Consider the following 25313-nt stretch of genomic DNA (forward strand, 5'->3'; position numbering starts at 1 on the left):
AGCAGAGAGCCCGTTGCAGGGCTTGATCCCAATGACCTGAGCCAAAGGCAGAGGCTTTAACCCATTGAGCCACCCAGGCACCCCAAAGGCAAACTTTTAATCCACTGAGACACCCAGGAGCCCCACATTATTTCTTTCCCTTTAATTATTGTGTTTTCAATATAAGGAGTTGGTACCACTATCATTGACAAAAAGTGAGTTTTGATTTCTTGCTTTCTTCCAGCATTTGATCTTATGGATTTTACAAATTGCTGTATTTCAATCCTCTGTAGTCATTAGTCGTTTCCTTGTTATAATTATCTTTGGCCAGTAAAAGTCCTTTCAATTGACTCCTATGTCTTTTTGAATGACCCCAGGAGTCTTTGACAACTTGTTTTCTGATACACTGAGAGGTCGTACGTTTTTTCTAACAGATGGCTGGTCTAACTGCAATGTGATGAATGCAGTCTGAGATACCATTTACTGATATTTGGTTGATACTTTTTTTTATTGAAGTATAAATAACATACAGTGTTACGTTTCAGGTGTACAATAAGATTCAACAATTCTATACATTACTTAGTACTCACCATGATAAGTAGAGCCTTAATCCCTTTTATTTATTTCACCATTTCCCCACCCATCTTTCTTCTGGCAACCACCAGTTTGTTCTCTGTATTTAAGACTCTTCTTTTTGGTTTCTTTCTTTTTTTCTTTCCTTTGTTTCTTAAATTACATGAGTGAAATTGATCAACTTCCATAAATGCTTCATATTTGCTTGGAAGGAATGTGTATTTTGAAGTTGCCAGTTACATGTTCTAGGTATGTCCCAATAGATCAAATTTGTTAATTGTGCTGTTCAAATTATCTATAAGCCAATAACATTTGTCTGCTTAATCAGGCAATTAGAGAGATTGTAAAGTCTCCCATCACTATAGTCATTTTACCTCTTTACTCTCAGAATTTTACTAGGTCACCAGTGACTTTAACATTGGTAAATAACTCAACAGTTTTTCAGACTTATCTTCACTTGACCAACTAACAAAATTTGATAAAGTTCATTATTTTCTCCTTTTTAAAACACTTCCTTCACTTTTCTTCCAGTACGTTACCCTCTTTGGGTTTTTGTCCTAATTCCCTGCTCTCAATTTCTTGCCTCCTATGCTACTTCCTCTTTATTTCTCTGACGTCTAAATGCTGGAGTTCCCCCCACCAGTCAGTCGCTAGATCTTTTCTCATCCAGTCCATTGACTTTAATTACAATGAATATTCTGCAACTCATGAAAGTATACCACTAGTCATACTTCTCCCCTGGATTCTAGATCCTTCTGTCTAGGATATTCCTGTGCTTGGAAATCTAGGCATGTCTTTCTATCCATCTAGACTCTACAAACAGCTTACCCTGCAGCTCTTCCATCTCAACAGATGGACACTGCTTCCTTCAAGTTGATCAGGCCAAAAATCTTCGCAATGGTTTTGATTCTTCTCTTCCTCTAATGGACCACACCAAACCTAATGGCCAAGTCTTTAAAGCTCTACCTTGAAAATATCTCAAGAAATTTCTATTTCTCAATACATCAACCATCATCACCCAGATTTAAGTGACTATTACCTCAAGCCTCTTGATTTCTACCTCTGGTTCCATACTTCCTCCTCTACCCTCTATTATCATTAGGTCTTATAAGGCAATTCCTTTAAAACATAAAAGTCAGATTGTGTCAATTCTTTGCTCAAAGCCTTCCAATGGTTTTCCATTTTTTACAAAACCTATTTTCCCTCCTAGACTCCTCTTCAAGGTACTACTTAATCTGATCCCCAACATCTTAATAAACTTCATCACTTACTACTATCTTCTTTTACTTTGACCATAGTGTCCTACTCCTTACGATTCTTTTTTTTTTTTAAGATTTTATTTATTTATCTGACAGAGATCAAAAGCAGTCAGAGAGGCAGGAAGAGAGAGAGAGAGGAGGAAGCAGGCTCCCTGCTGAGCAGAGAGCCAGATGCGGGGCTCAATCCCAGGACCCTGGGATCATGACCTGAGCCGAAGGCAGAGGCTTTAATCCACTGAGCCACCCAGGCGCCCCATCCTTACGATTCTTTGAATATGTCAAGCATGCCCGCATTGCAAGGTCTTTGTTGTTGTTGTTTTTAAGATTGTATTTATTTACTTGAAAGAGCGAGCGAGCGAGCGAGAGGGAGAAGCAGATTCCCTACTGAGCAGGGGGACCAATACGGGGCTTGATCCCAGGACTCTGGATCGTGACCTGAGTTGAAGGCATACACTTAACTGAGTCACCCAGGTGCCTGGACCATTGCAGGGTCTTTGAAGTTTGTTCTTTATAGTTAAGTGTTCTTTATCCTCCATCACTCATTCCCTCACTTCCTTTGCTCAAATGTCATCTTCTAGTTCTACTTTTGCTAGTGGCAAACTACATTATTTCAGACTACCATAAAAGATAATAAACTCTAGACTACACAGATTTTACACACACACACGAGTACAATGTGAAGGCATTGGGGAACAACTAAAAGCAGGCAAAAAAATGAAGGGGAGTTGACCTTTGGAAAAAAGTATACTACGAGACATTAATATTTATACAGATTATCACATAGTGGTACTTCCAAGCCTCTGTGGAATAGGGTAGCTGAATTCAAGTAGAAAGCCACAGTCTAAACGGCCTGAGAAGTTGGACAACGAAGTTTGAGCTGCTAAAGTAGTTCAAAAATAGTTAAATCCCAGAAAGGAGGGAGCTACAGAGAGGAAATTCAATATCAACATAAAAATTTGGCCCAAATCTTTGACGGATGCCTGAACCTCACAAATTTATGTAAACTCCATAGTCTATAGGAATCAACAGAAGACTAAGAATAGCAGATATTTCGGCTACTGCTTTTCTGAGGGGAGAAAAACAGGATTTTAAATCTAGCCAAGGTAATTGTTTTCAGGACAAAAGTCAACATTCTCCAGAAAATTGTAACAAAATTGAGAATCTCGGGTGCCTGGGTGACTCAGATGGTTAGCCATCTGCCTTCAGCTCAGGTCGTGATCTCCAGGTCCTGGGAACAAGCCCCATATCAGGCTCTTGGCTGGTTCAGCGGGGAGCCTGCTTCTCCCTCTCCCTCTGCTTCTTCCCCCCCTTGTGTGCTAATCTCTGTCGCTCTCTCTCAAATGAATAAATAAAATCTTTGAAAAAAATTGGGAATCTCTACAACACATCATTTACAATGTTCAGTATACAATCAAAACTACTATATAAGCAAAAATATAGGAAAGGTGAGAAAGAATCAAGAGAAAAAGTTATCAACAGAGAATGACTTAAATAACTCAAATGTTGGCATTACAAAATAGGGTATTTTTGAGCTTGTGTATGTGCATGTGTGTTAAAATATAAATAACATAAGACAATATTTTAACAATTTTTATGTGTACTATTAAGTGGCATTAAATACATTCATAATGTTTTATAATCATCATCACTATTTTCTCATATGCAACAGAACCAATGTCCCCATTAAATAATAACTCTCCATTTCTACCTCCCTACCTCAGTAATCTGTTTATTCTACTTTCTCTGTGAACTAGTTACCTCATATAAGTGGAATCATACAATTTTTGCTCATAAAAGAACATAAAAGTTTGGCTTAATTCACTTAGCATAATGATTCCAAGGTGTAAATTTACATTGTGGTATGGGTCAGAATTTCTTTCTTTTGTGTGGCTGAATAATATTCCATTATATGTCTATCTCACATTTTGTTTATCCATTCATCCACTGCTGGACAGATAGATTTTTTCCATTTTTTGGCTATATTAGTATGTTGCTATGAACATTGGTGTACAAGGACCAATTTGAGAGAGAGCAATTGAAATTGCTTTCAGTTCTTCTGGATGTCTTCTTAGATACTGAAATGCAGAATCATATGGTAATTATAAGTTTAACTTTTTGAGAAACTGCCCAACTGTTTTCCTCAGAAGCCATACAATTTTACATTTCTACCAAAAATGCACAAGATTTTCAATTTCTGCATGTCCTCATCAAACACAGGTCTTGTTACGCAGATAACACACAAAGTTTGAAAATTATTTTTTAAAAAGTCCACAAAAATTAGTTGTGCTGGCAAAATTGGACTTAGCATAAAACCTGTTAAAGAAGAGACTATGAAATGACAATACTCATTTAGATACTTAAGTTTTGGTAAACTGTTATTTACATGAAAATCACTACCTGCAATTTGTAACTATAATAAATCACTGTCAAGCTTTTTAAAAAAGCTAATAAAAGTAAAAATTGAAACAGTCATGCTTATATATCACAACTGTAGTTTGAGGTTTTGTTTTGCAGAATCACCTTCAAACAAACTTACTTAACATTTAAACATTCATTGCTAAAGTTCCCTTTTGATCAACAGCCCCAATTCTAATCTCCTTTTTATAAAGGCACTAATGGTTTTCTGTATATCAAGTAATATTGTAGAGTTGTTTTAATAAAGCATTACTTTAAATAAGAGTTGGTTCATATATTGTTATAGAGAATGAGATCTTTTTAGAGGAATTCTGTTATCACTGCTCAGGGTCTGAGACCACTACCACCCAAAATGAGATAGGTCATGTAAATTAGGGGTTGAGAAAGGAATAAAATGATCTGTAGGTTTAAAGTGAAGCTATGTTACAAAACTGCTTATGGCCATCTCACGAAAATAAAAGGTTTTCTCATTTCAAAATGTTGCAATGATTAACAATGATATTAATGTTTATCCGGGTTGTATGGAAACTTACAGGGCAAGACAACTGATGTAACATAGTCAATTTCTCAGGACAATCTTACTGTCTCCACAATGACTTCAAATATATTACTAATTAAATCACTACAAATACAATAAATCTATTGCCAAGTAACGTGAGACATACTGAGAGAAGGGATCATTAGTAGACAATGATGCCCTAAAATGGTAAATAAAATCACACTTGATGTATCACACTGCCATCTGATTTTCAAATTCTTAATAAGTACATATTTACTTAAATCTAAGACATAATTGATTGAAAGACAATTTTAGAAATGTTAAAATGTGAATAAAAGCATCAAAAGATTGATAAAGTATGGTAATTTCATATTATATGTAGTAAATAGGACTATTACTTCCAATTACTACTTTTCTGGAAATATTTTTGATAAAATAGTTCAGCATATGATAGGGCATAGGGATCCATCATAATGTTTTTTTTCTATGGGCACAGGCTTCCCGTAGCCCATAAATTCTAAGAAATAACTATAAAAAACTCCATTAAGACAAGACATCCATATTGCCACTGTTATCATTAAGATTTTATATGCTATCAATCTTTTTTAAGGCATAAAAATTACAAATAAAGCTAAAGCCCCTTTTGATCAACACTTTGAAACCTAATCTCTTGCCAGAGACAATACTAACAATAATTTGGTATGTACCCTTCTAGTCTATTTTAAATACATACATATTTCAATACTAAAAACATATTTCAATACTAAAAACTGTTCATGATTTAACTCCAGTTTACATGAATGTCATTATATAATGTTTCATTTGGGGATTTTTTTTTTCACTCTACACTGTTTTACATAACTATCTATGTTACAAAATACAGATCTAGTCTATTACTTTTAACGGCTATATACTATTCCATCACTTGACTGTATCACACTTTATCCATTACCCCATCAGTATTTAGCTTGTTTTCAATTTATATATATATTTCTTATGGGTGTTTTTTCTTTAGAATGAACATACAGAAATGGAACTGCAGAGTCTTTTCATCTTTTAAAAAATGTTTCCCTGCCTCAAAAATCATAGACAACATCCTGTATTTCCTTCCAAGAACTTCAGTTTGCCTTTCAGTTCCAGTGTTTAAATCCTTTGGAATTCTGTTTCTTTATACATTGGAAGGTTGCATGTAGTTATTTTCTCTCTAATATGGAGAACCAAATACTTTAACAAATTTTATTGGCTGTTTCATTTCTCTACTGATTCATGATATCATGTCTACTAATACACCAAATTCATGTATATTCACTGGTTTATTTCTAGGCATTCTATTCTGTAAAATCTGTTTATTTACCTATTTATGCTCTAATATAAGACACTATTTAACAACCACAACTTTTGTGTAGTATATGGTAGAAGATGTGTCCTGTCTCCTCCTTTTCAAAATTGTCTTGGCAATCCAGGGACTTCCATTTCACATGAATTTTAGAATTATTTTGCAAAGATCCTAGAAAATTCGTGTTAGATGTTTGGAACTATATAAGGTCTATAAATTAATTCTCGGAGAACTGATATTTTTATGATATTGGGGGTTTTTCCATCTGTATATATGGTATTTCTCTCAATTTATTCAAGTCTTATGCCCTTCAATAAAGCTTTACAATTTTTCCATAAAGATCTTGTTCATTTTTTTGAGTTTATGCCAGTAAGTTTCAAGAACAAAGCATGGGTTGAATTTAAGAAAAGACCTTTCCCTCATTTAGTACACTCGGCGTTTCTCACCTGTATGCCCTCTCTTATGTATAGAAAGGGATGCTCTTTGAGAGAATGCTTTCCCACATTCATTACATTCAAAAGGTTTCTCACCAGTATGACTTCTCATATGTATAATAAGTAATGAGCATTGAGAGAAGGCTTTTCCACATTTATTACATTCGTACGGTTTCTCCCCTGTATGACTTCTCACATGAAGAGTAAGAGATGAGATTCGAGAAAAGGCTTTACCACATTCATTACATTTAAACGGTTTCTCTCCAGTATGAATTTTTTCATGCTCAAGGAGATTTTGTCTCTGACTGAAAGCTTTTCCACATTGATTACAATTATAGGGTTTTTCTCCAGTATGAATTTTCTCATGTTCGGTGAGATTTGATTTCTGACTAAAGGCTTTCCCACATACTGTACATGCATAAGGTTTCTCACCAGTATGAATTCTCTGGTGTCTAATGAGGTTTGACATCTGAATAAAAGCTTTCCCACACTCATTACATTCATATGGTTTCTCTCCAGTATGAATTTTCTGATGTGTAATGAGATTTTCTTTTCTGCTGAAGGCTTTTCCACACTCGTTACATTCATAGGGTTTCTCAGCTGTATGATTTCTCATATGTACAGTAAGGGATGAACTTTGAGAGAATGCTTTCCCACATTCACTACACACATAGGGTTTCTCACCTGTATGACTTCTCATATGTATAATAAATACTGAGCATTGAGAGAAGGCTTTTCCACATTTATTACATTTATAGGGCTTCTCCCCTGTGTGACTTCTCATGTGTAGAGTAACAGATGACATTCGAGAAAAGGCTCTACCACATTCATTACATGCATAAGGTTTCTCCCCAGTATGAATTTTCTCATGCTCAATAAGGTTTTGCTTCTGGCTGAAGGATTTTCCACATTCTTTACATTCATAGGGTTTTTCTCCAGTATGAATTCTCTCATGTTCAATAAGATTTGATTTTTGACTGAAGGCTTTCCAACAGTCCTTACATGCATAAGGTTTCTCCCCCGTATGAATTCTCTGGTGTCTAATAAGGTTTGACATCTGAATGAAAGCTTTTCCACATTCATTACATTTATACGGTTTTTCCCCAGTATGAATTTTTTGATGTGTAATAAGATTTTCCTTCCTGCTGAAGGCTTTTCCACATTCCTTACACTCATAGGGTTTCTCTCCAGCATGAATTCTTTCATGTCTGATGAGGTCAAATTTATGACTGAAATCTTGTCCACACTGATTACACTTAAAGGGGGTTAGAGCATGGGATGAGCAGTGGTAAAAAGGCTTCCCATACTTATTATAGTCATAGTTTTTCTCTCTTACACAATTCTTCTCATAACTAAGTAAATCTAAATTATGTTCCAAACCCTTATCAAGTGAGTCACAGTCAAAGAAGTTTTGTCTTGAAGTAAGAATATCTGAGCTCAAAGGAAATATTTTTGTAACTCTTTTACATTCAATGACATTTTCCTTAATCAGAGTTTTCTTGGAGATGGATGTGACTTTCCTCACAAGTGTTTCCTGTTGCTTCTTGCTCTGTTCATCAACTTCCCAAACTTCTAAAATGGAGGACCAAAAATTATTACTTTGAATTTTTCTGCTACTACACTATTAATTATATTTCAGAAATTTGCTCTTATAGAGTGATCTTTTATGCTGATTCTAGTTTCCCAATATGAAAGAGTGCAAATTACTCTAGTTTCTAAGTTTTAAGAGGTTAACTGCTATAGAAAATATTTTGGAGAGAAAACTGACATTGATAGGCCTAAATAGCTTTGACTGCTTTTAAAAGTATGCTTATACAATGCAGAAATCAGTAACATGAACAGAATAATTGAGATGAAAAGGGTGACCATATAAATGGATAGGGAGTCAAAATGATCAGAGGATAAAATTAACACTGTGGTTAAACACAGTAGATTGAATGTGTATGTTTATTTCTCCTCTTCCCTTAAATTCCATTAAAATGACAGTAAAGAAAATAAAAGGTCAAACCCACAAGAACAAAGGAAATAGGAGTGTAAAGAAGGGTGAACAAGAAATTTCAACAAAAGAACAGAGATGAAAGGGATAAAGGGAACTATTAACTAATGGAAGAGCTAAGTTAAAGTACATAAAAGAAGTTAAAGTACATAAAAATGAAAATCTCAAGCAACAAAGTGATTTAGCCACAAAACAAAAGAAAAGCTAACAAAATAGAGGTTTTAGGTACTCAAAAGGTACAGGGAAGATGTCTGAAGAGGATTAATTTAAGGTCTGAATAGGGAACACTTATACTTTCTAGGCAAATATTTCAGAGTTGCCTAAGTAACATCTTTCCAACCTCATTCTATGTTTTTCCAACCTGCAAAGGGTGAATTATAACTGTATTTCCTAGACATACTTGCATGTAGGGTTCTGGATGTGATTTAGATTATCATCATACAATTTTTTAATTCAGAAATGAATTAAAAGTAGAAATAAAATAAGCATTTTACCTAAATATTATAGGAGAAGTGGTAGGGTTCTGAAGCTCATGGTTATAGAAGCATTTCCCTGGTTCAATCAGAAACCATTTTTTTTTTCCTTAAAGATTTTATTTATTTGAGAGAAAGAGAACACAAGCAGGTTGGCCGGGAGGGCAGGCAGAGAGAAAAGCAGACTCCCCACTGAGCAGGGAGCCTGATGTGGGGCTTGATTCCAAGACCTGGGATCATGACCTGAGCGTAAGGCAGATGCATAACTGACTGAGCCACCCAGGGGCCCCCTCTTTTTTTTTTTTTTCTTTTTTCTTTTTTTAAAGTAAGCTCTATTCCCAATGTGGAGCTTGAACCCAGAGATCAAAAGTTGCATGCTCCATCAATTGATCCAGCCAGGTGCCCCATCAGAAGTAATTTCTTGATCATGGGGGAAAAGAAACTAGGCAGCCTACTCTCTGATACAATGCTGTAACTCATTCCTAAAAGCTTAGTCAGTCCTCTCAAAGGTTTTCTAGGACATTTAATACCTTTATGTAAATCCCTTCCTTCTTAAATTAGCTGCTAATAAGCTCTTTGTAATTGCATCTTCACCATTACCTCCCCACCCTCCACACACAACCCACACAGGAAGTGGCCATGTATCCACCATCTGAGCAGGAAAAGGAAGGCTTACCTCTTTGGAGAAAATGAACTATACATGCTCTAAATTTAGCAGATGTAAAGGGAGGCTCATACTAAAAAACTAGGAATTACGGGGGCACCTGGGTGGCTTAGTGGGTTAAGCCTCTGCCTTCAGCCTAGGTCATGATCTCAGGGTCCTGGGAAGGAGCCCCACACCAGGATCCCTGCTCAGCGGGGAGCCTGCTTCCCCCTCTGCCTGCTGCTCTGCCTACTTGTGATCTCTCTGTCAAATAAATAAATAAAATCTTAAAAAAAAAAAAGCACTAGGGATTACGTAAACTCGTCATATTGAGTGGTAAGCTTTCTACTGCTTGCCCCTCATGAATGCTGGCATTTACCTCCAGATAGGAGATGAGAAGATTAAAAACAAAAAGACCCACAAAGCTGGAACTCTAGAACTGGCATTTGCAGCTCCACAAAAAAACTCCTAGGTTCTACTAAAAGAGCATCAAAAATTTGTTAGATTTTTAGAATTTCTTTTTTATCCTTTCATTCATCAAAATGAGGAAAACTAGTAACACTGATGAATTCCCTATTTAAACAAAGACTTGAGTCTCATTAAAATTAAACACATACAGAAAACAAAGCAAACAGAAAAATTAGGCAAGTAGTAACTCCAGGAATGACAAAAATCTATATAAGGATATGTAATTAATAGTCATTTCTTGGCTCAGTATAACAGTATGTCAATCAAAAGAACAAAGTAAACAGTGAAAGCCAATTTGGCCACAAATTGTGATACATCTATATCCAGAGAAAAAGGAAAGGGAAAGTGGTGGTGTAGGAGTACTAAACCTCATCTTTCATTAATATCAAGTTGATGATAATTAGGAATTGCCAATCAGCAGCATATTCAGAGAATAATAGCTTCCATCCTATCCCTGAAACAATGATTCCTCTTCCACTGCCTGACACGTAAGCATTTTTATTAATTTTGGGGTTAGTCTCATACTCTTTTAAAGTACATATATTAAATATATATGTATATGTGTGTGTATATATATATATATATATGCATATATACATCCATACACATATGCCTCTCCCACTCATTATAAAAAAGGAAGCATATCCTAAATGCTGCTCTACACATTGATTTTTTCCACTTATATATCCTGAGTGGAAGCATGACATCTTTGACTTGTTTTATACTGGAATCATTTAAGTGTTTTACATAGCAAAAAAAGTTAAATCAAAAAAAGAGGGAAAAAAACCCCAAAATAACTCTTAAAAATTGAAAACAAATAGAAATTGGTAAATCTACATATGAAGTTAGGACCATAATCATTCAAGTGACTGCAAACACAGTAATTTGACTATATCCTAAAGGAGAAAAAAATACAACCAAAGACACCTTAAACTACATCTAGCAGTCTTCCCCCCACCCGACCCCCGATTTATATATTTATTTTAGAGAGAGAGAAGAGTGCTCATGTGTGCAGGGGAGGGGCAAAGGGAGAAGAAGAGAGAATCTCAAGCCAGACTCTACACTGAGAACAGACCCCACACGGGGCTCCATCTCACAACCCTGAGATCAACAACTGAGCTGAAACCAAGAGTGGGCTTCTTCTTCTTCTTCTTTTTTTTTTTTTAAAGATTTTATTTATTTATTTGACAGAGATCACAAGTAGGCAGAGAGGCAGGCAGAGAGAGAGAGGAGGAAGCAGGCTCCCTGCTGAGCAGAGAGCCCGATGCGGGACTCGATCCCAGGACCCTGAGATCATGACCTGAGCCGAAGGCAGCGGCTTAACCCACTGAGCCACCCAGGCGCCCCAAGAGTGGGCTTCTTAACTGACTGTGCCACTCAGGCACTCCAGTAGTCTTTCTCATTATTAGTAAAATTGGTATTATTGCTAATTTGGAACTAACTAGCTAACTAACTGAATATATATATGTACATATATATATATATTGAGAGAGAGAGAGAGAAATATCAGTTTGGGCCCACAAGGGATATTCGGCAATGTCTGAAAGATCTGGAGACATTTTTGGCTGTTACAACTCAATGAAGTGGGGAGAAAGGGGATTGGTGCTCCCAGCACCAAATAAAGTAGAAGCTATAGAGGCTGCTAAACATTCTACACCTTATATAAAGATCCTACAATGCACAGGATAGTGCCCTACAGGAAAGAATTATCTGAACCAAAATGTCAGCAATGCCAAGGTTGAGAAATATATATGTACTAAGCAAATAAATATTTTAATGCAGTAAGGAGCCAGGATTTTCAGTATAAATGATATAAAAACAAAACAAAAAAGGTAAGTAACAACCCCTACACTCTTTAATTTGAATTGGACATATCAATATAACTACATATTTTTCTTTCTAAAAAGTGTATTCTCCTAGCTTTGTCCACTTACAAGCTCTATAAGCAATGACAACCTAGTACTAATGAGTAACTATTGTGTCCAGATTGTGGTCTCCAAATAATTTCCCACTAAAGGAAGCAGGAGTTTCTAGAGAAATAGCTATTTTATGTCTGGAGCAGGAAATTTATAAAATTAGCTAAAGAATCCTCTGGCTAATGATATGACAATTTGAACATTAAAATAAATACTGTATTGTTAATAATATAGACTTATTAATAAATAACACATATAAAATATATCTAAAACATAATTTATATATTTTATAAATACATAAACATATTTTTAAATGTTTTCCATATATATCATTTATATGTGCTGAATAATATTTATTTTGATGCTCATTATATAAATTTATAATGATTTAACTTGGCAAACTGGAGAATGCTAGGACACCAATCATTCTCAAAGATTTTGAAGGGGGGTGCCTGGGTGGCTCAGTCAGTTAAGTGTCTGACTCTTGGTCTCAGCTCAGGTTTTGATCTCAGGATTGTGAGTTTAAGCCTCATGTTGGGCTCCATGCTGGGAATGGAGACTACTTGAAAAAAAAATGTTTTTGAAGGAAAGGAGTCAAGTATTTTTCTTTCTTGCCCTGCAAAAACTATATTTCAGAGTAATCAAACAGTTACTGACAAAGGTCTTTTTTTTTTTTTTTTTGGTCAGAGAGAGTGAGCAGAGGCAGACAGAGTGGCAGGCAGAGGCAGAGGGAGAAGCAGGCTTCCTGCTGAGCAAGGAGCCGGATGTGGGACTCAGTCCCAGGATGCTGGGATCATGACCTGAGCCGAAGGCAGCTGCCCAACCGAGCCACCCAGGTGTCCCGGTCTTTTTTTTTTTTTTTAGTTTTTGTTGTTGTTGTTGTTGTTGTTTGTTTGTTTATGTAATCTCTACATCCAGTGTGGGACTTGAACTCACAACCCCAAAATCAAGAGTTGCACACTCCACTGATGGAGCCAGTCAGGCACCCGTTGAGTTCTTTTTTATGGGAGAATTTCAGCTAATAAAAGCAGAAGGAACCTCTAATAAAATATTGGATCTAGCCAAAGATTACCAATGGCTGCTAAAAGCCTTAAATGAAAAGTTAATAAGAATCTTTAAAATAGATGGATTCTGATTCATAATACATGAATCTATTCATCAATTTTTAAAAAATATTTTATTTATTTATTTGAAAGAGACCACAACTAGGCAGAGAGGCAGGCAGAGAGAGAGGAGGAACCAGGCTCCCTACTGAGCAGAGAGCCTGATGTGGAGCTTGATCCCAGGACTCTGAGATCATGACCTGAGCTGAAGGCAGAGGCTTTAACCCACTGAGCCACCCAGGCGCCCCATCTATTCATCAATTTTAAAAAAGATTTTATTTATTTACTTTGAGAGAGAAACAGAGTGAGAGCAAGGGGAGGGGCAGAGGGAGAGGAGAGAATCTCAAGCAGACTCCATGCTTAGTGTGGAACCCCAGCTGGGTCTCGATCCAGCACCCCATGTTTTTTACATTCTTAAAGGGTTGTTGAGAAAGAGAACATGAGACTGAGACCTTATCTGGCCCTCAAGCCTATTTATTATTTGGCCTTCTAAAGAGAAAAATTGCTGACCCTTGTTCTAAAAGACAAATGACCTGGATTCTACACAAATAAAATATGTGGGGAAAGAAGGGTTGGGAGGAAGGGGGAGGAGAAACACTTATGAATTAGAAAAGACCTAAGAGAGGGGCACCTGGGTGGCTCAGTGGGTTGAAGCCTCTGCCTTCAGCTCAGGTCATGGTCCCAGGGTCCTGGGATCAAGCCCCACATCGGGCTCTCAGCTCAGCAGGGAGCCTGCTTCCCCCTCTCTCTCTGCCTGCCTCTCTGCCTACTTGTGATCTCTGTCTGTCAAATAAATAAAATCTAAAAAAAAAAAAAAAAAAAAAAAAAAAAAAGAAAAGACCTAAGAGATGTATCAACCAAATGCAATGCGCTAATCTTTATTTAGATCCTGAATCAAATAATCCAACTATAAAAATAAATTATTGAGACAACTGAGGAACTAGGAACAGAGACTAAATATCAGATGATATAAGAAACTATTATTAATGTTATTAGGTGTGATAATAATATTGTAAATATTTAAATAATTTCACCTGTTAGAGATACATACAATGGTATTTAAAGGTGAAATGTAAAATAGTTCAGCAAACAAAACTAAAACAAAACTGGGGAAGACAGATAAACCAGTCTGGCAAAATGTTGATCACTGCTGAAGCTAAGTAATGAATACCATGAGGATTCCTTATACTCTATTTTTGAATGTCTGAAAATGACTACAATAAAATTCTTAAAGTACGTATTTAGAAACAAAGATCAATACTAAAAGAAATAGCTAAGTAAGTTGAAATGAAAATAATGGCCTAAATGAGGGCGCCTGGGTGGCTCAGTGAGTTAAGCCTCTGCCTTTGGCTCAGGTCATGATCTTGGGGTCCTGGGATCGAGCCCCGTAACAGGTTCTCTGCTTGCCGGGGAGCCTGCTCCCCACACCCCCGCCTGCCTGTCTGCCTACTGATGATCTTTCTCTCTCTGTCAAATAAATAAAATCTTAAGAAAAAATATATCGCAGCATTATTCCACCAACACATTTATTAAAAAAAAAATTGCCTAAATGAGGTGAAACATGAGGTCAGATGAAGGGACTATCATAAGCCTTGTATTTCTGTTTTTAAGAAGTACATGTATTGGGGTGCCTGAGTGGCTCAGTAGGTTAAAGCCTCTGCCTTCGGCTCAGGTCATGATCCCAGGATCCTGGGATCAAGCCCCGCATCGGGCTCTCTGCTCAGCAGGGAGCCTGCTTCCTCCTCTCTCTCTGACTGCCTTTCTGCCTACTTGTGATCTCTGTCTGTCGAATACATAAAATCTTAAAAAAAAAAAGTACATGTATTACTTTGAGAAAAATTAAAAATATATATTAAAAAGGAAAGAAATAATATAAAAAGAAAATAATAACGGTAACATAGAAGCAAATTATAACCCAAGTTCTCATTACTTTTGCGTAGATTAACTGCCATATGATCCTAGGAAATTTAGCACTCGTCTAATCTGCAGATGACAAGTATACCAATTTTCGTAAAGTTTTAATTCTTTTATTTCTGTATAAAAACACTTGAAGCTTAGGCTATCCAAACTGAATCCAGCCCCAAACTGGTAATAATGATGGAGACAGCTTCAACTTTCAATTTAATTGCAAGTCATTCTCATATATGTTTAAAGAACAAGGCATATAAGTAAATATCCAATGAAAAGATCACAGGCAAGTCATCTTTGTTCAATATCTGATGCGCTGCATTGTGCTAACAGCAGGTAATATCATTTTATCCTGTGTTCATTTCTCGATGCTGAAACTGTCATTACCAGCAAATCCTGCTATGTTTTGCTTTTATTCTTTCTTCGTGGAGGACATACTGTTACCCAAAATAATATTCTTTTCTATGTTATTAGCTCTATAATGGCTTCTCTAGATTCAACTGTGGGAAACTTAGAATTCAGATAATTAGATATTTTTTAATCTTTATATTCAGTTATCTTCCAAGTCCTGGCCTATGAACTACTGTTGTAATCTGTCACCATATATAAGGTAAAATTACAGCTATAGTTCAGGGATTAAAAAAGGAAAAAAATCTTTTTAAAAAATAAAAAAGGGAAAAAATTGAACTAATTACCAACAAAATTTAAAAATACAAAAGAGGGCATGAAGGTTGGCAAAGTTCAGACTTCTCTGGCTCTCTACACTAGATAATCCAGCCTCCATTTCACTAATTCCTTAAGGTCTCCCCTTTTCCAATTCAGGCTATGCTTCAAATTTTACCCCATGAACATGTCATGCTAATTTTACTCTCTAAACTTTTATGTTTTGCTTTTATTTTAATGTTATGGTTTTCTCATTTTTCTTTTTTTTCTTTTTTTTTTAGAGTGTGTGTGTGTGCGAGTGGGGGTGAGGGAAAGGGAGCGAATCTATGGTTCTACGCCCAGCATAAGCCCATCAAGGGGCTCAATGTGGCGCTCTTAGGACCCTGAGATCATGACCCGAGGTGGAATCAAGAGTTGGACCCTTGGGGCGCCTGGGTGGCTCAGTGGGTTAAGCCTCTGCCTTCGGCTCAGTGGGGAGCCTGCTTCCCCTTCTCTCTCTGCCTGCCTCTCTGCCAACTTGTGATTTCTCTCTGTCAAATAAATAAATAAATAAAATCTTAAAAAAAAAAAAAAAGTTGGACACTTAACCAACTAAGCCACCCAGGCACCCTCATTCTTCTCATTTTTAAAAATAAGGCTAAGAATCTACAAATCTTACAAGAAAACAGCTTTATTTATTTATTTTTTAAGATTTTATTTATTTATTTGACAGAGAGAGATCACAAGTAGGCAGAGAGAGAGAGGAGGAAGCAGGCTCCTTGCTGAGCAGAGAGCCCGACGCGGGACTTGATCCCAGGACCCTGAGATCATGACCTGAGCCGAAGGCAGCGGCTTAACCCACTGAGCCACCCAGGCGCCCCAAGAAAACAGCTTTAATGTCAAGGTTGCTTAAACATTTTTTTCATAAACTTCCTCAATCTGATTCCTCCTTCTATAGCCATTCTCTTAAAACTTTTAAGGTATTTTCTGTCTGAGTCCCTCATTTGCTAAATAAATGCTTCACGTGCAATTTAAGATTTCAACAATATCTTATGTGGCTCTGCCCTGTCTTTTTATTCTGACCTGAAATCCTCTACATTTACTTGGAAGGTCTTCAAATAAATATTTTATTTATTTATTTATATTTTAAAGATTTACTTATTATTTAAGATTTTATTTATTTATTTGACACCAAGAGACAGTGAGAGACGGAATATAAGCAGAGGGAGTGGGAGAGGGAAAAGTAGGCTTCCCACTGAGCAGGGAGCCCAATGTGCGGCTCGATCCCAGGACCCTGGGATCATAACCTGAGTTGAAGGCAGATGCTTAATGACTGAGCCACCTAGGTGCCACTGTTTTAAAGATTTATTTAATTTATCTGAGAGAGTGAGTGAGCACAGAAGCAGGAGGAGGGGCAGAGGGAGATGGAATCACAAGTAGACTCCCTGCTGAGCGTGAGTCCCAGGCAGGGCTCAATCTCATGACCTGATCTGAAATCAAGAGTGGGACACTCAACAAACTGAGCTACCCAGGAACTCCAAATAAATATTTTATTTATTTATTTTAAAAGATTTTTATTTTTTTATTTGACAGACAGAAATCACAAGTAGGCAGAGAGGCAGGCAGAAAGAGAAAGGAGAAAGCAGGCTCCCTGCTGAGCAGAGAGCCCGATGCGGGGCTTGATCCCAGGATCCTGGGATCATGACCTGAGCCGAAGGCAGAGGCTTTAACCCACTGAGCCACCCAGGCGCCCCCCGAATAAATATTTTAAAACAACAAAAGCAGTAAGAAAAATTTCTCCAAATATAGCTCTACACCAACCAATTTATGAATCATTACATGAAGAATAAGATAGTCTTTCTTTGGTAGATTAAACCTCAGAAATCAAGTATGAAAAAATATATAAGCAGTAGATTTTAAGACTCCAAATCACTCTGGTAGATATAAACTAGAAAGTTAGCTCAAAGATGAAGGCAGATCTATAATGGCTAGAAGTGTTGGGGACCATTTTTGTAAAAAAAGATTTTATTTATTTATTTGACAGACAGAGATCATAAGTAGGCAGAGAGCCAGGCAGATAGAGAGAGGGGGAAGCAGACTCCCTGCTGAACAGAGAGCCCAATGCGGGGCTCAATCTCAGGACCCTGAGGTCATGACCTGAGCCAAAGGCAGAGGCTTGACCCACTGAGCCACCCAGGTGCCCCAGTGTTGGGGGCCATTTGTTAGAAACTGAGCTCCAAAATAACAACAGAGCTAGAAAAGGTAAAAACCCTCATCATTAAAGGCAAAGATGTGAAGCGTTTCACAATATTAGAGACATTAAATGTTTCTGTAGTTAAATATTGATTTAAAAAGACATGAACACACCTATGTCATGAAGGTACAAAAAGGATAAAGGATCTATATGTAATTTATAATGACCCTGGATAATGTCCTGAGGGCCGAAAAAAAAAGTAATATAAAAGACATTTCCTAAAGGAACAGACAACTATCATATGATCTCCCTGATATGAGGAAGTGGTGATGCAACATGGGGGCTTAAGTGGGTAGGAGAAGAATAAATGAAACAAGATGGGATTGGGAGGGAGACAAACCATAAGTGACTCTTAATCTCACAAAACAAACTGAGGGTTGCTGGTGGGAGGGGGTTTGGAAGAAGGGGGTGGGATTATGGACATTGGGGAGGGTATGTGCTTTGGTGAGTGCTATGAAGTGTGTAAACCTGGTGATTCACAGACCTGTACCCCTGGGGATAAAAATATATGTTTATAAAAAATAAAAAATTTAAAAAAAAAGGAAATAAACAATAAACAGGAACTAAGGAGATATCAGAATCCTTTAGACAGGGCAAAAAGAAAGATATTTCCAAGAAGGGAGATCCACGTGATCAAATATAGCATTGAGAACTTCCCATTTCAATATGGTGAAATTTAACATCACTGTCTCCTCTCCTCTCTCTCTGCAAAAGTGAAGAAGAAAAGAAAAAGACAATGTATCTTGAACTAAAAGATTGCTAAATGCCAATTCTAGAAAATAAAGAGCAGAGGATAAATTGGACCAGGTAGGAAAGAAACTCAAGAGACAGTGGCTGTTCTTTCTTATCTCGACAGAAAACACAGTGAACAGAGTTTCCCCAAAATAGAAGGCACACTCTGTGGGCAGAATGAACTAGTTATTTTTTGCAACAGTGGGATCTAGATGTGTGGACACTGGTGGCAGGAACATGATAGCCTTCATCTGATCCTGTCAAATGGTAGGGAAGACAGGGCTAAATAAGAAGATGCAGGGGCACCTGGGTGGCTCAGTGGGTTAAGCCTCTGCCTTCGGCTCAGGTCATGATTCCACGGTCCTGGGATCGAGCCCCGCATCGGGCTCTCTGCTCAGTAGGGAGCCTGCTTCCCTCTCTCTCTCTGCCTACCTCTCTGTCTACTTGTGATCTCTCTCTCTCTCTCTCTCTGTTAAATAAATAAATAAAATCAAAAAAAAAAAAAAAAGAAGATGCAAATAGCCATGATTCTTACATAAGCAGTCTGCTGGCATAGGAGAGTAGAAGGGACACTTCACGCTGGAGGAGGCATGCAACTGATAATGTCTGATTTGGAAGAAGTAAAGGGCAAACCAATTCTCAATACAAAACTCTTAATGCTAAAGTAGGTTGATATGAGTGACAAGGGCTTCCTATTCACTCAGAGCATTTTTCTGGCCAATTTTCAACACTCTTTTATAAATAGTTGGTCCAGCAAGAAGTAACCTCATTTAAAGATAAATAGTGGTGATTATAAAAAGGAATCTACATAAGCTCTATGCAATAATGCTAACTAGAACCAAAAAACATGAATATACAAATCAAAATGAAAAACTGATAATCATTTGATCAATAGGACTCAAACTTCCTAAAGTTTTAAAGAAAAAAAAACCTATGGGCATCCAAGGCAAACAAATCAAGTCACCTATGAGGGGAACCAATCAGATTTCAGAAGTCTCCAAGCAATATTCAAAGCCAGGAGACACTAGAGGATTATCTAAAGTTTTCAGAGTATTGTCTACAAAGAAAGCAGTCTAGAAAAAAAGTATGACTTAAGAATTTTATACACAGTCAAATAATAAAGAGTAAGAAAAAAAATGTATTTTCTTACATGCAAAAACTGAGGGACTTTAGTTCCCACTAAATTTGTAAGTTCCATGAGGACAGGACTTTGTTTTGTAGGGAGTTATATGTTCATGCTCCAAATAGTATTTTATCTTTATTGTTACAACTATAAATGTGGTTTTCTTTCCTTTATATCTTCTTTTTTTTTTTTTAAGATTTTATTTATTTATTTGACAGACAGAGATCACAAGATCACAAGTAGGCAGAGAGGCAGGCAGAGAGAGAGAGGAGGAAGCAGGCTCTCCATGGAGCAGACAGCCCGATGTGGGGCTCGATCCCAGGACCCTAGGATCGTGACCTGAGCTGAAGGCAGAGGCTTTATTTAACCCACTGAGCCACCCAGGCGCCCCTCCTTTATATCTTCTACTTGGTTGTTGAAGTATATATGAAACCTGCTGATTTTTATTTGTTAACTTAGTATCTTACCATCTCACTGGATTCTTTTACTGTTTGTTATACTTTTTCAGTTGATTCTCTTGTGTTTTTCAGGGATACAATTTTATCTTAAAATAAAGATGACTTTATAGATTCCTTTCCAATGACAGAAAGCACAGTGCTGAAAGCAGAAACAGCAAGTACAGTACTGATTTTTTTTTCTCTTATCTAATACTTAGGTATAAACTTCAGAAATATACAAAAGCTATAAAGGGAAAACTTGGAAAGCATTTCTGAAGGATACAAAGTAGATTTGAAAGAAGACAGAGCAAGTTCTTTAATAGAAAAATCTCAACATTCTAAAGATGTCAAATTTCCAAAAGTTGGGGCGCCTGGGTGGCTCAGTGGGTTAAAGCCTCTGCCTTCAGCCCAGGTCATGATCCTAGGGTCCTGGGATTGAGCCCCACATCGGGCTCTCTGCTCAATGGGGAGCCTGCTTCTCCCTCTCTCTCTGCCTGCCTCTCTGCCTACTTGTGATCTCTGTAAAAAAAAAAATTCGAAAAGTTAATTTATGTATCTAATACATTCCCAATAAAAAGTCCAATAGGTTTTTCTCTGGAAATAGAGAGTTGTATCTAGAATTCATATGGTAGGGGTACCTGGGTGGCTCAGTGGGTTAAGCCTCTGACTTCAGCTCAGGTCATTATCTCAGAGTCCTGGGATTGAGCCCGCATCAGGCTCTCTGCTCAACAGGGAGCCTGCTTCCCCGACTCTCTCTGCCTACCTCTTTGCCTACTTGTGATCTCTCTCTCTGTCAAATAAATAAATAAAACTGTTTAAAATTCATATGGTAAAATAATACTAATCAAAAAGAGCCAGCATAACTCTGAGAAAGAAGTGTATGCAACTGGGAAAGAAAGGGATTTGGTGTCAAGGATAAGGCAGAGACTTACTTTTAATGTAAGAAACTTATTTTTTAATGTATCTTTTGGATTATTTATGTTCTTTAACCAAATGTGTGTGTGTGTGTGTACATATCTATATCTATATCTATATCTATTTTTTTTTTTTAAGAGAGAGTGAGCAAGTAGGTGGAGGACGAGCAGAGGGAAAGGGAGAGAAAGAATCTCAAGCAATCTCCACACCCAGCATGAACCCAACACAGGGCTTGATCTCATGATCCTGAGATAATGGCCAGAGCCAAAATTAAGAGTCAGATGCTCAGTTAACGAGTCAGTTAACAAACTGAGCCACTCAGGTGCCCTGAAGGGCGCATATTTACATTAAAAAAATTAATGTAATGAAAGGTGGGAATAAGTAGGAATAGGGCACCAATTTCTAATCCAGAAACTTAGATTAGAGGGTTGTGAAGATGGGATGTGAGGGTTGTGAAGTACAATGGAAACTGTGAGTACTGTTACAGAATACATGTTTATAGCTTTTCAAAATGGAAAGAAACTGAATGAAATCTAAGTGTGAAACAAATATACTTTTAAAATACTACACTTCTGGGCCCTGGGTGGCTCAGTTGGTTAAGCAACTGACTTCAGCTGAGGTCATGATCCAGGAGTCCCGGGATCGAGTCCCATATTGGGCTCCCAGCTCCATGGGGAGTAGCCTTCTCCCTCTGATTTTCTCCCCTCTCATGCTCCCTCTCAAATAAATAAATAAATAACTTTAAAAAAAGGGGGGGGGCGCCTGGGTAGCCCAGTGGGTTAAAGCCTCTGCCTTTGGCTCAGGTCATGATCCCAGGGTTCTGGGATTGAGTTCCGCATCGGGCTCTCTGCTCCTCAGGGAGCCTGCTTCCTCCTCTCTCTCTCTGCCTGCCTCTCTGCCTACTTGTGATCTCTGTCAAATAAATAAATAAAATATTTAAAAAAATAAAATAATACACATCTGTGAAATACTGAATGCATAAGGAAATAAAACTAAAACTATGAGCACTAAGGAAAAAGAGAGATCATAGTGAAAGAAAATAATCTTGAAAGTAAGGTCATAAATGAGTTAGAGAAGGCTGGCATCCTGAATTCAGCTGGGATTACCAATCCTTTAAAATCTGGAAAAGGAAGATAACTCCAGTATAGGAAGTGGAATCTGGAAATATATCTAGAAACGTCACAGGAATCCAATCCATTTATACTATTTGTCACCCTAGAATACTAGGGCCTTTAAGAAAATCTTGGAAAATGTAAAATGGTATCAACCACATGAATTACTGTTATGTGGCTTTCTCACTCAGAGCTGCCTTTCTACTTATTCACCTGGACAGTGCCTTCCAAGCATTTCCTCCTCTACCACCCATGGTTCCTCTTCATGCTCCAACTTGAAGATCACATCTGGTTTGGTGACTTGATAACCTATTACAGGAAACAGCAAAAGACTTGGATGTTAATGCTGGGGACCACCATCCATACCTTGGGCTGAGTCTTAGGGGCTTGAGGGCCTATGAAGGATGAGGACAAAGGAATTTCAAAAGTGAGACAAAGTAATCAAGCTTTACCCTGAAGAGGAGTACATATAATCATGTGAAGTCAAGGAAGGGTAAATTCACCTGGCAAGTTAAAAGTCTTCATACACTTCGAAAATGAAAAAGAATTCCATGAAAAATTATAAAACTACCCTTACCCACTGTGACTAGGTTGCTATAGTTCTCTAGCATTACATCCCGATACAAGTTCCTCTGAGCAGGTTTCATTTGCTGCCATTCCTCCTGGGTGAGGTCCACAGCAACATCCTTAAATGTCACTGTTTCCTGTAAAAACCAATCCTAATTAATATGAAGTTATCAAACTTCAATGCAGTGGTGAAAGTATGTAAGAACTCATGTACATCATGAACTCAGGGATCAGAGTTCATTACAAACTGTATAGGAAGTCTGCATATTTACCTAACCTTATTTTACAGTGTGAGGGAAAACAAACCATAACAGAATTATCCTGTAAGATGTTGATTATTGTGGGGTGCCTGGGTGGCTCAATGGGTTAAAGCCTCTGCCTTCGGCTCGGGTCATGATCCCGGTGTCCTGGGATCGAGCCCCACATTGGGCTTTCTGCTCGGCAGGGAGCCTGCTTCCTCCTCTCTCTCTGCCTACTTGTGATCTCTCTCTGTCAAATAAATAAATAAAATCTTAAAAAAAAAAGATGTTGATTATTGAATTAGCAAACTTAAACATTCATCATCGATTACGCAGGAAAACTAAACATAGTGGTCACTGATCTGTACTGGTCTGTGATGGAAGTGAAAGAGTTAGACATGACTCACAGGTAACTGTTTCAGAACCTGTCCAAATGAAAATGTGAGCCAGTGAGAAAGGGAGCATGGAGTAAATGGGGATGGAAGAGAAATAAGGCAGGAGGAATGAGGAGAGGTATGAAAATCTGAATATCCTGGGTGCCTTGGTGGCTCAGTTGGTTGAGCATCTGCCTTCGGCTCTGGTCATGATCCTAGTCCTGGGATTGAGTTCTGCATCAGGCTCCCTGTTCCGTGGGAAGCCTGCTTATCCCTCTGCCTCTACCTCTCTCTGTCTGTCATGAATAAAAGAAAAAAAAATCTTAAGAAAAGGAAAATCTGAATACGCAAAATTTGAAATTCCTATAGAACTTCTGGGTGGAAATGTCCACTACGTAGTTAAGAGGTATGAAGAAAGATGAAAATTAGCTATCAACCTAAAATTGAGAGCTGAATCCACGGCTAAAAGATAGGAATAATTGTAGAGAACATACATAGTGGATAAAGGTCCAAGGACAGAATCAATAGTTAGGCATCAGGGAAAGGGACTCAGGTTTTTGTTTCTTATTTGTTTTATTTACAGAGGATGACAATTAAAACCATAACAGCAATGTAACAAAAGCCAAGAAACTAATAAATTTCTGGAAAAGAACGTTACTTGATCACATCACACCCAACTCTTCCCCCCACTTAAAAACTTCAATATTCATGTTAGGAAGTAAGGAAAAAATATTTATCTGTAAAGGCTCTAAGATAAAAAAGCACCCATATATCCCACATTTGGGAGAATTTATTCAAGAAACAGTACTGATAAGATAAACAAAATGGGAAATACAAATGAAAATCCCCAAACACTTGATTGCAATTAGTGTTTCTTTTTTTTTTTTTTTTTTGAAGATTTTATTTATTTATTAAAGAGAGAGCGCATGTGTGCACATGAGCTGGAGGAGGGGCAGAAGGAGAAGCAGACTTCCTACTGAGCAGGGAGCCGACATGGGGCTCCATCCCAGGACCCTGGGATCATAACTTGAGCCAAAGTCAGACCTTAATTGACTGAGGCATGCAGGCGCCCCTGTAATTTTTGTTTCTGAGGCACTGTCTTTATGATCTATGATCATTACTACCATCATCATTACCATCACTCTCATCTATTGAGTAGTTATTATATACTAGGTAGTGTGATAATTTCTTTAGGTATATTAACTTCTAAAATAACCTGAAAAGGTTATGCAGTCGCTACTATTATCCACTTACAAAGTAAGGAGGGGCACCTGCTGGCTCAGTTGGTAGAGTGTGTGACTCTTAACAGGACAAATCTTTTTTTTTCTTTAGTAATGTTTATAGTAAGAGCATAAAGGCAATTACATGTCAGTTCTGCAGTATATATGATGACTGGCAACTTTTTCTAAAAAAGGATTTTTTCTTAAAGATATATAAATATTAAATATGCCTCTAAAAATTTGGAATATGACACACTTTTTTCATTTTTTTCTTGGATATTTTATATTCTTATTTTTCAAATATATTCTAGACTCAGCTTGAATAGACTTGCCTTACTCTAAGAAAAATACTTAGAATCCTTTTTTTTAAAGATTTATTAATTTATTTGAGAGAGAGACAGAGAGAGTGTGAGTGGGAGGAGGGGCAGAGGGAAAAGGAATGGGAGAGACTCTCAAGCAGACTCTCCACTACTGAGTGAGTTGCTGGGGTTGCTCTCAGGACCCTGAGATAATGACCTGAGTCAAAACCTAAATAACTGAGCCACCCAGGTGCCCCAAAATATTCAGAATCTTTATTCAGGTAAGTCTGAAGATTAACTTAAAAAGAAGTTATAGGGCGCCTGGGTGGCTCAGTGGGTTAAGCCTCTGCCTTCGGCTCAGGTCATGATCTCAGGGTCCTGGGATCGAGTCCCACAT

The 25313-nt window shown here is 37.5% G+C and overlaps 1 protein-coding gene and 1 long non-coding RNA gene across 18 annotated transcripts in view; both read right to left on the reverse strand.

Annotated features, from left to right (window-relative positions):
* The window catches only part of ZNF568 (zinc finger protein 568), a 70628-nt gene that overhangs the window by 36495 nt on the left and 8820 nt on the right, over positions 1-25313 (reverse strand). For 7 of the 17 annotated variants that reach the window (XM_082708839.1, XM_082708838.1, XM_082708841.1 and 4 more), the window contains 4 exons: positions 22795-22921; positions 22431-22526; positions 6508-8067; positions 469-3886 (listed from right to left, as the gene is read on the reverse strand). In XM_082708839.1, the coding sequence (XP_082564965.1) occupies positions 3789-3886; positions 6508-8067; positions 22431-22526; positions 22795-22921 (1881 nt within the window). In that variant the 3' untranslated portion in view covers positions 469-3788. Of the gene's footprint in view, positions 1-468; positions 8068-22430; positions 22527-22794; positions 22922-25313 lie in introns of those variants that run through there. The other 10 variants (XM_082708855.1, XM_082708853.1, XM_082708856.1 and 7 more) reach the window with 3 other exon arrangements.
* LOC309852430 lies at positions 13150-14863 on the reverse strand. Its single transcript, XR_014305203.1, has 2 exons — positions 13936-14863; positions 13150-13710 (listed from the first exon to the last, which is right to left on the reverse strand). It is a non-coding gene; the product is annotated as an uncharacterized lncRNA (long non-coding RNA).

Source organism: Mustela nivalis (assembly GCF_964662115.1).
Source record: "Mustela nivalis genome assembly, chromosome: 18".
NCBI classification, from domain to species: domain Eukaryota; kingdom Metazoa; phylum Chordata; class Mammalia; order Carnivora; family Mustelidae; genus Mustela; species Mustela nivalis.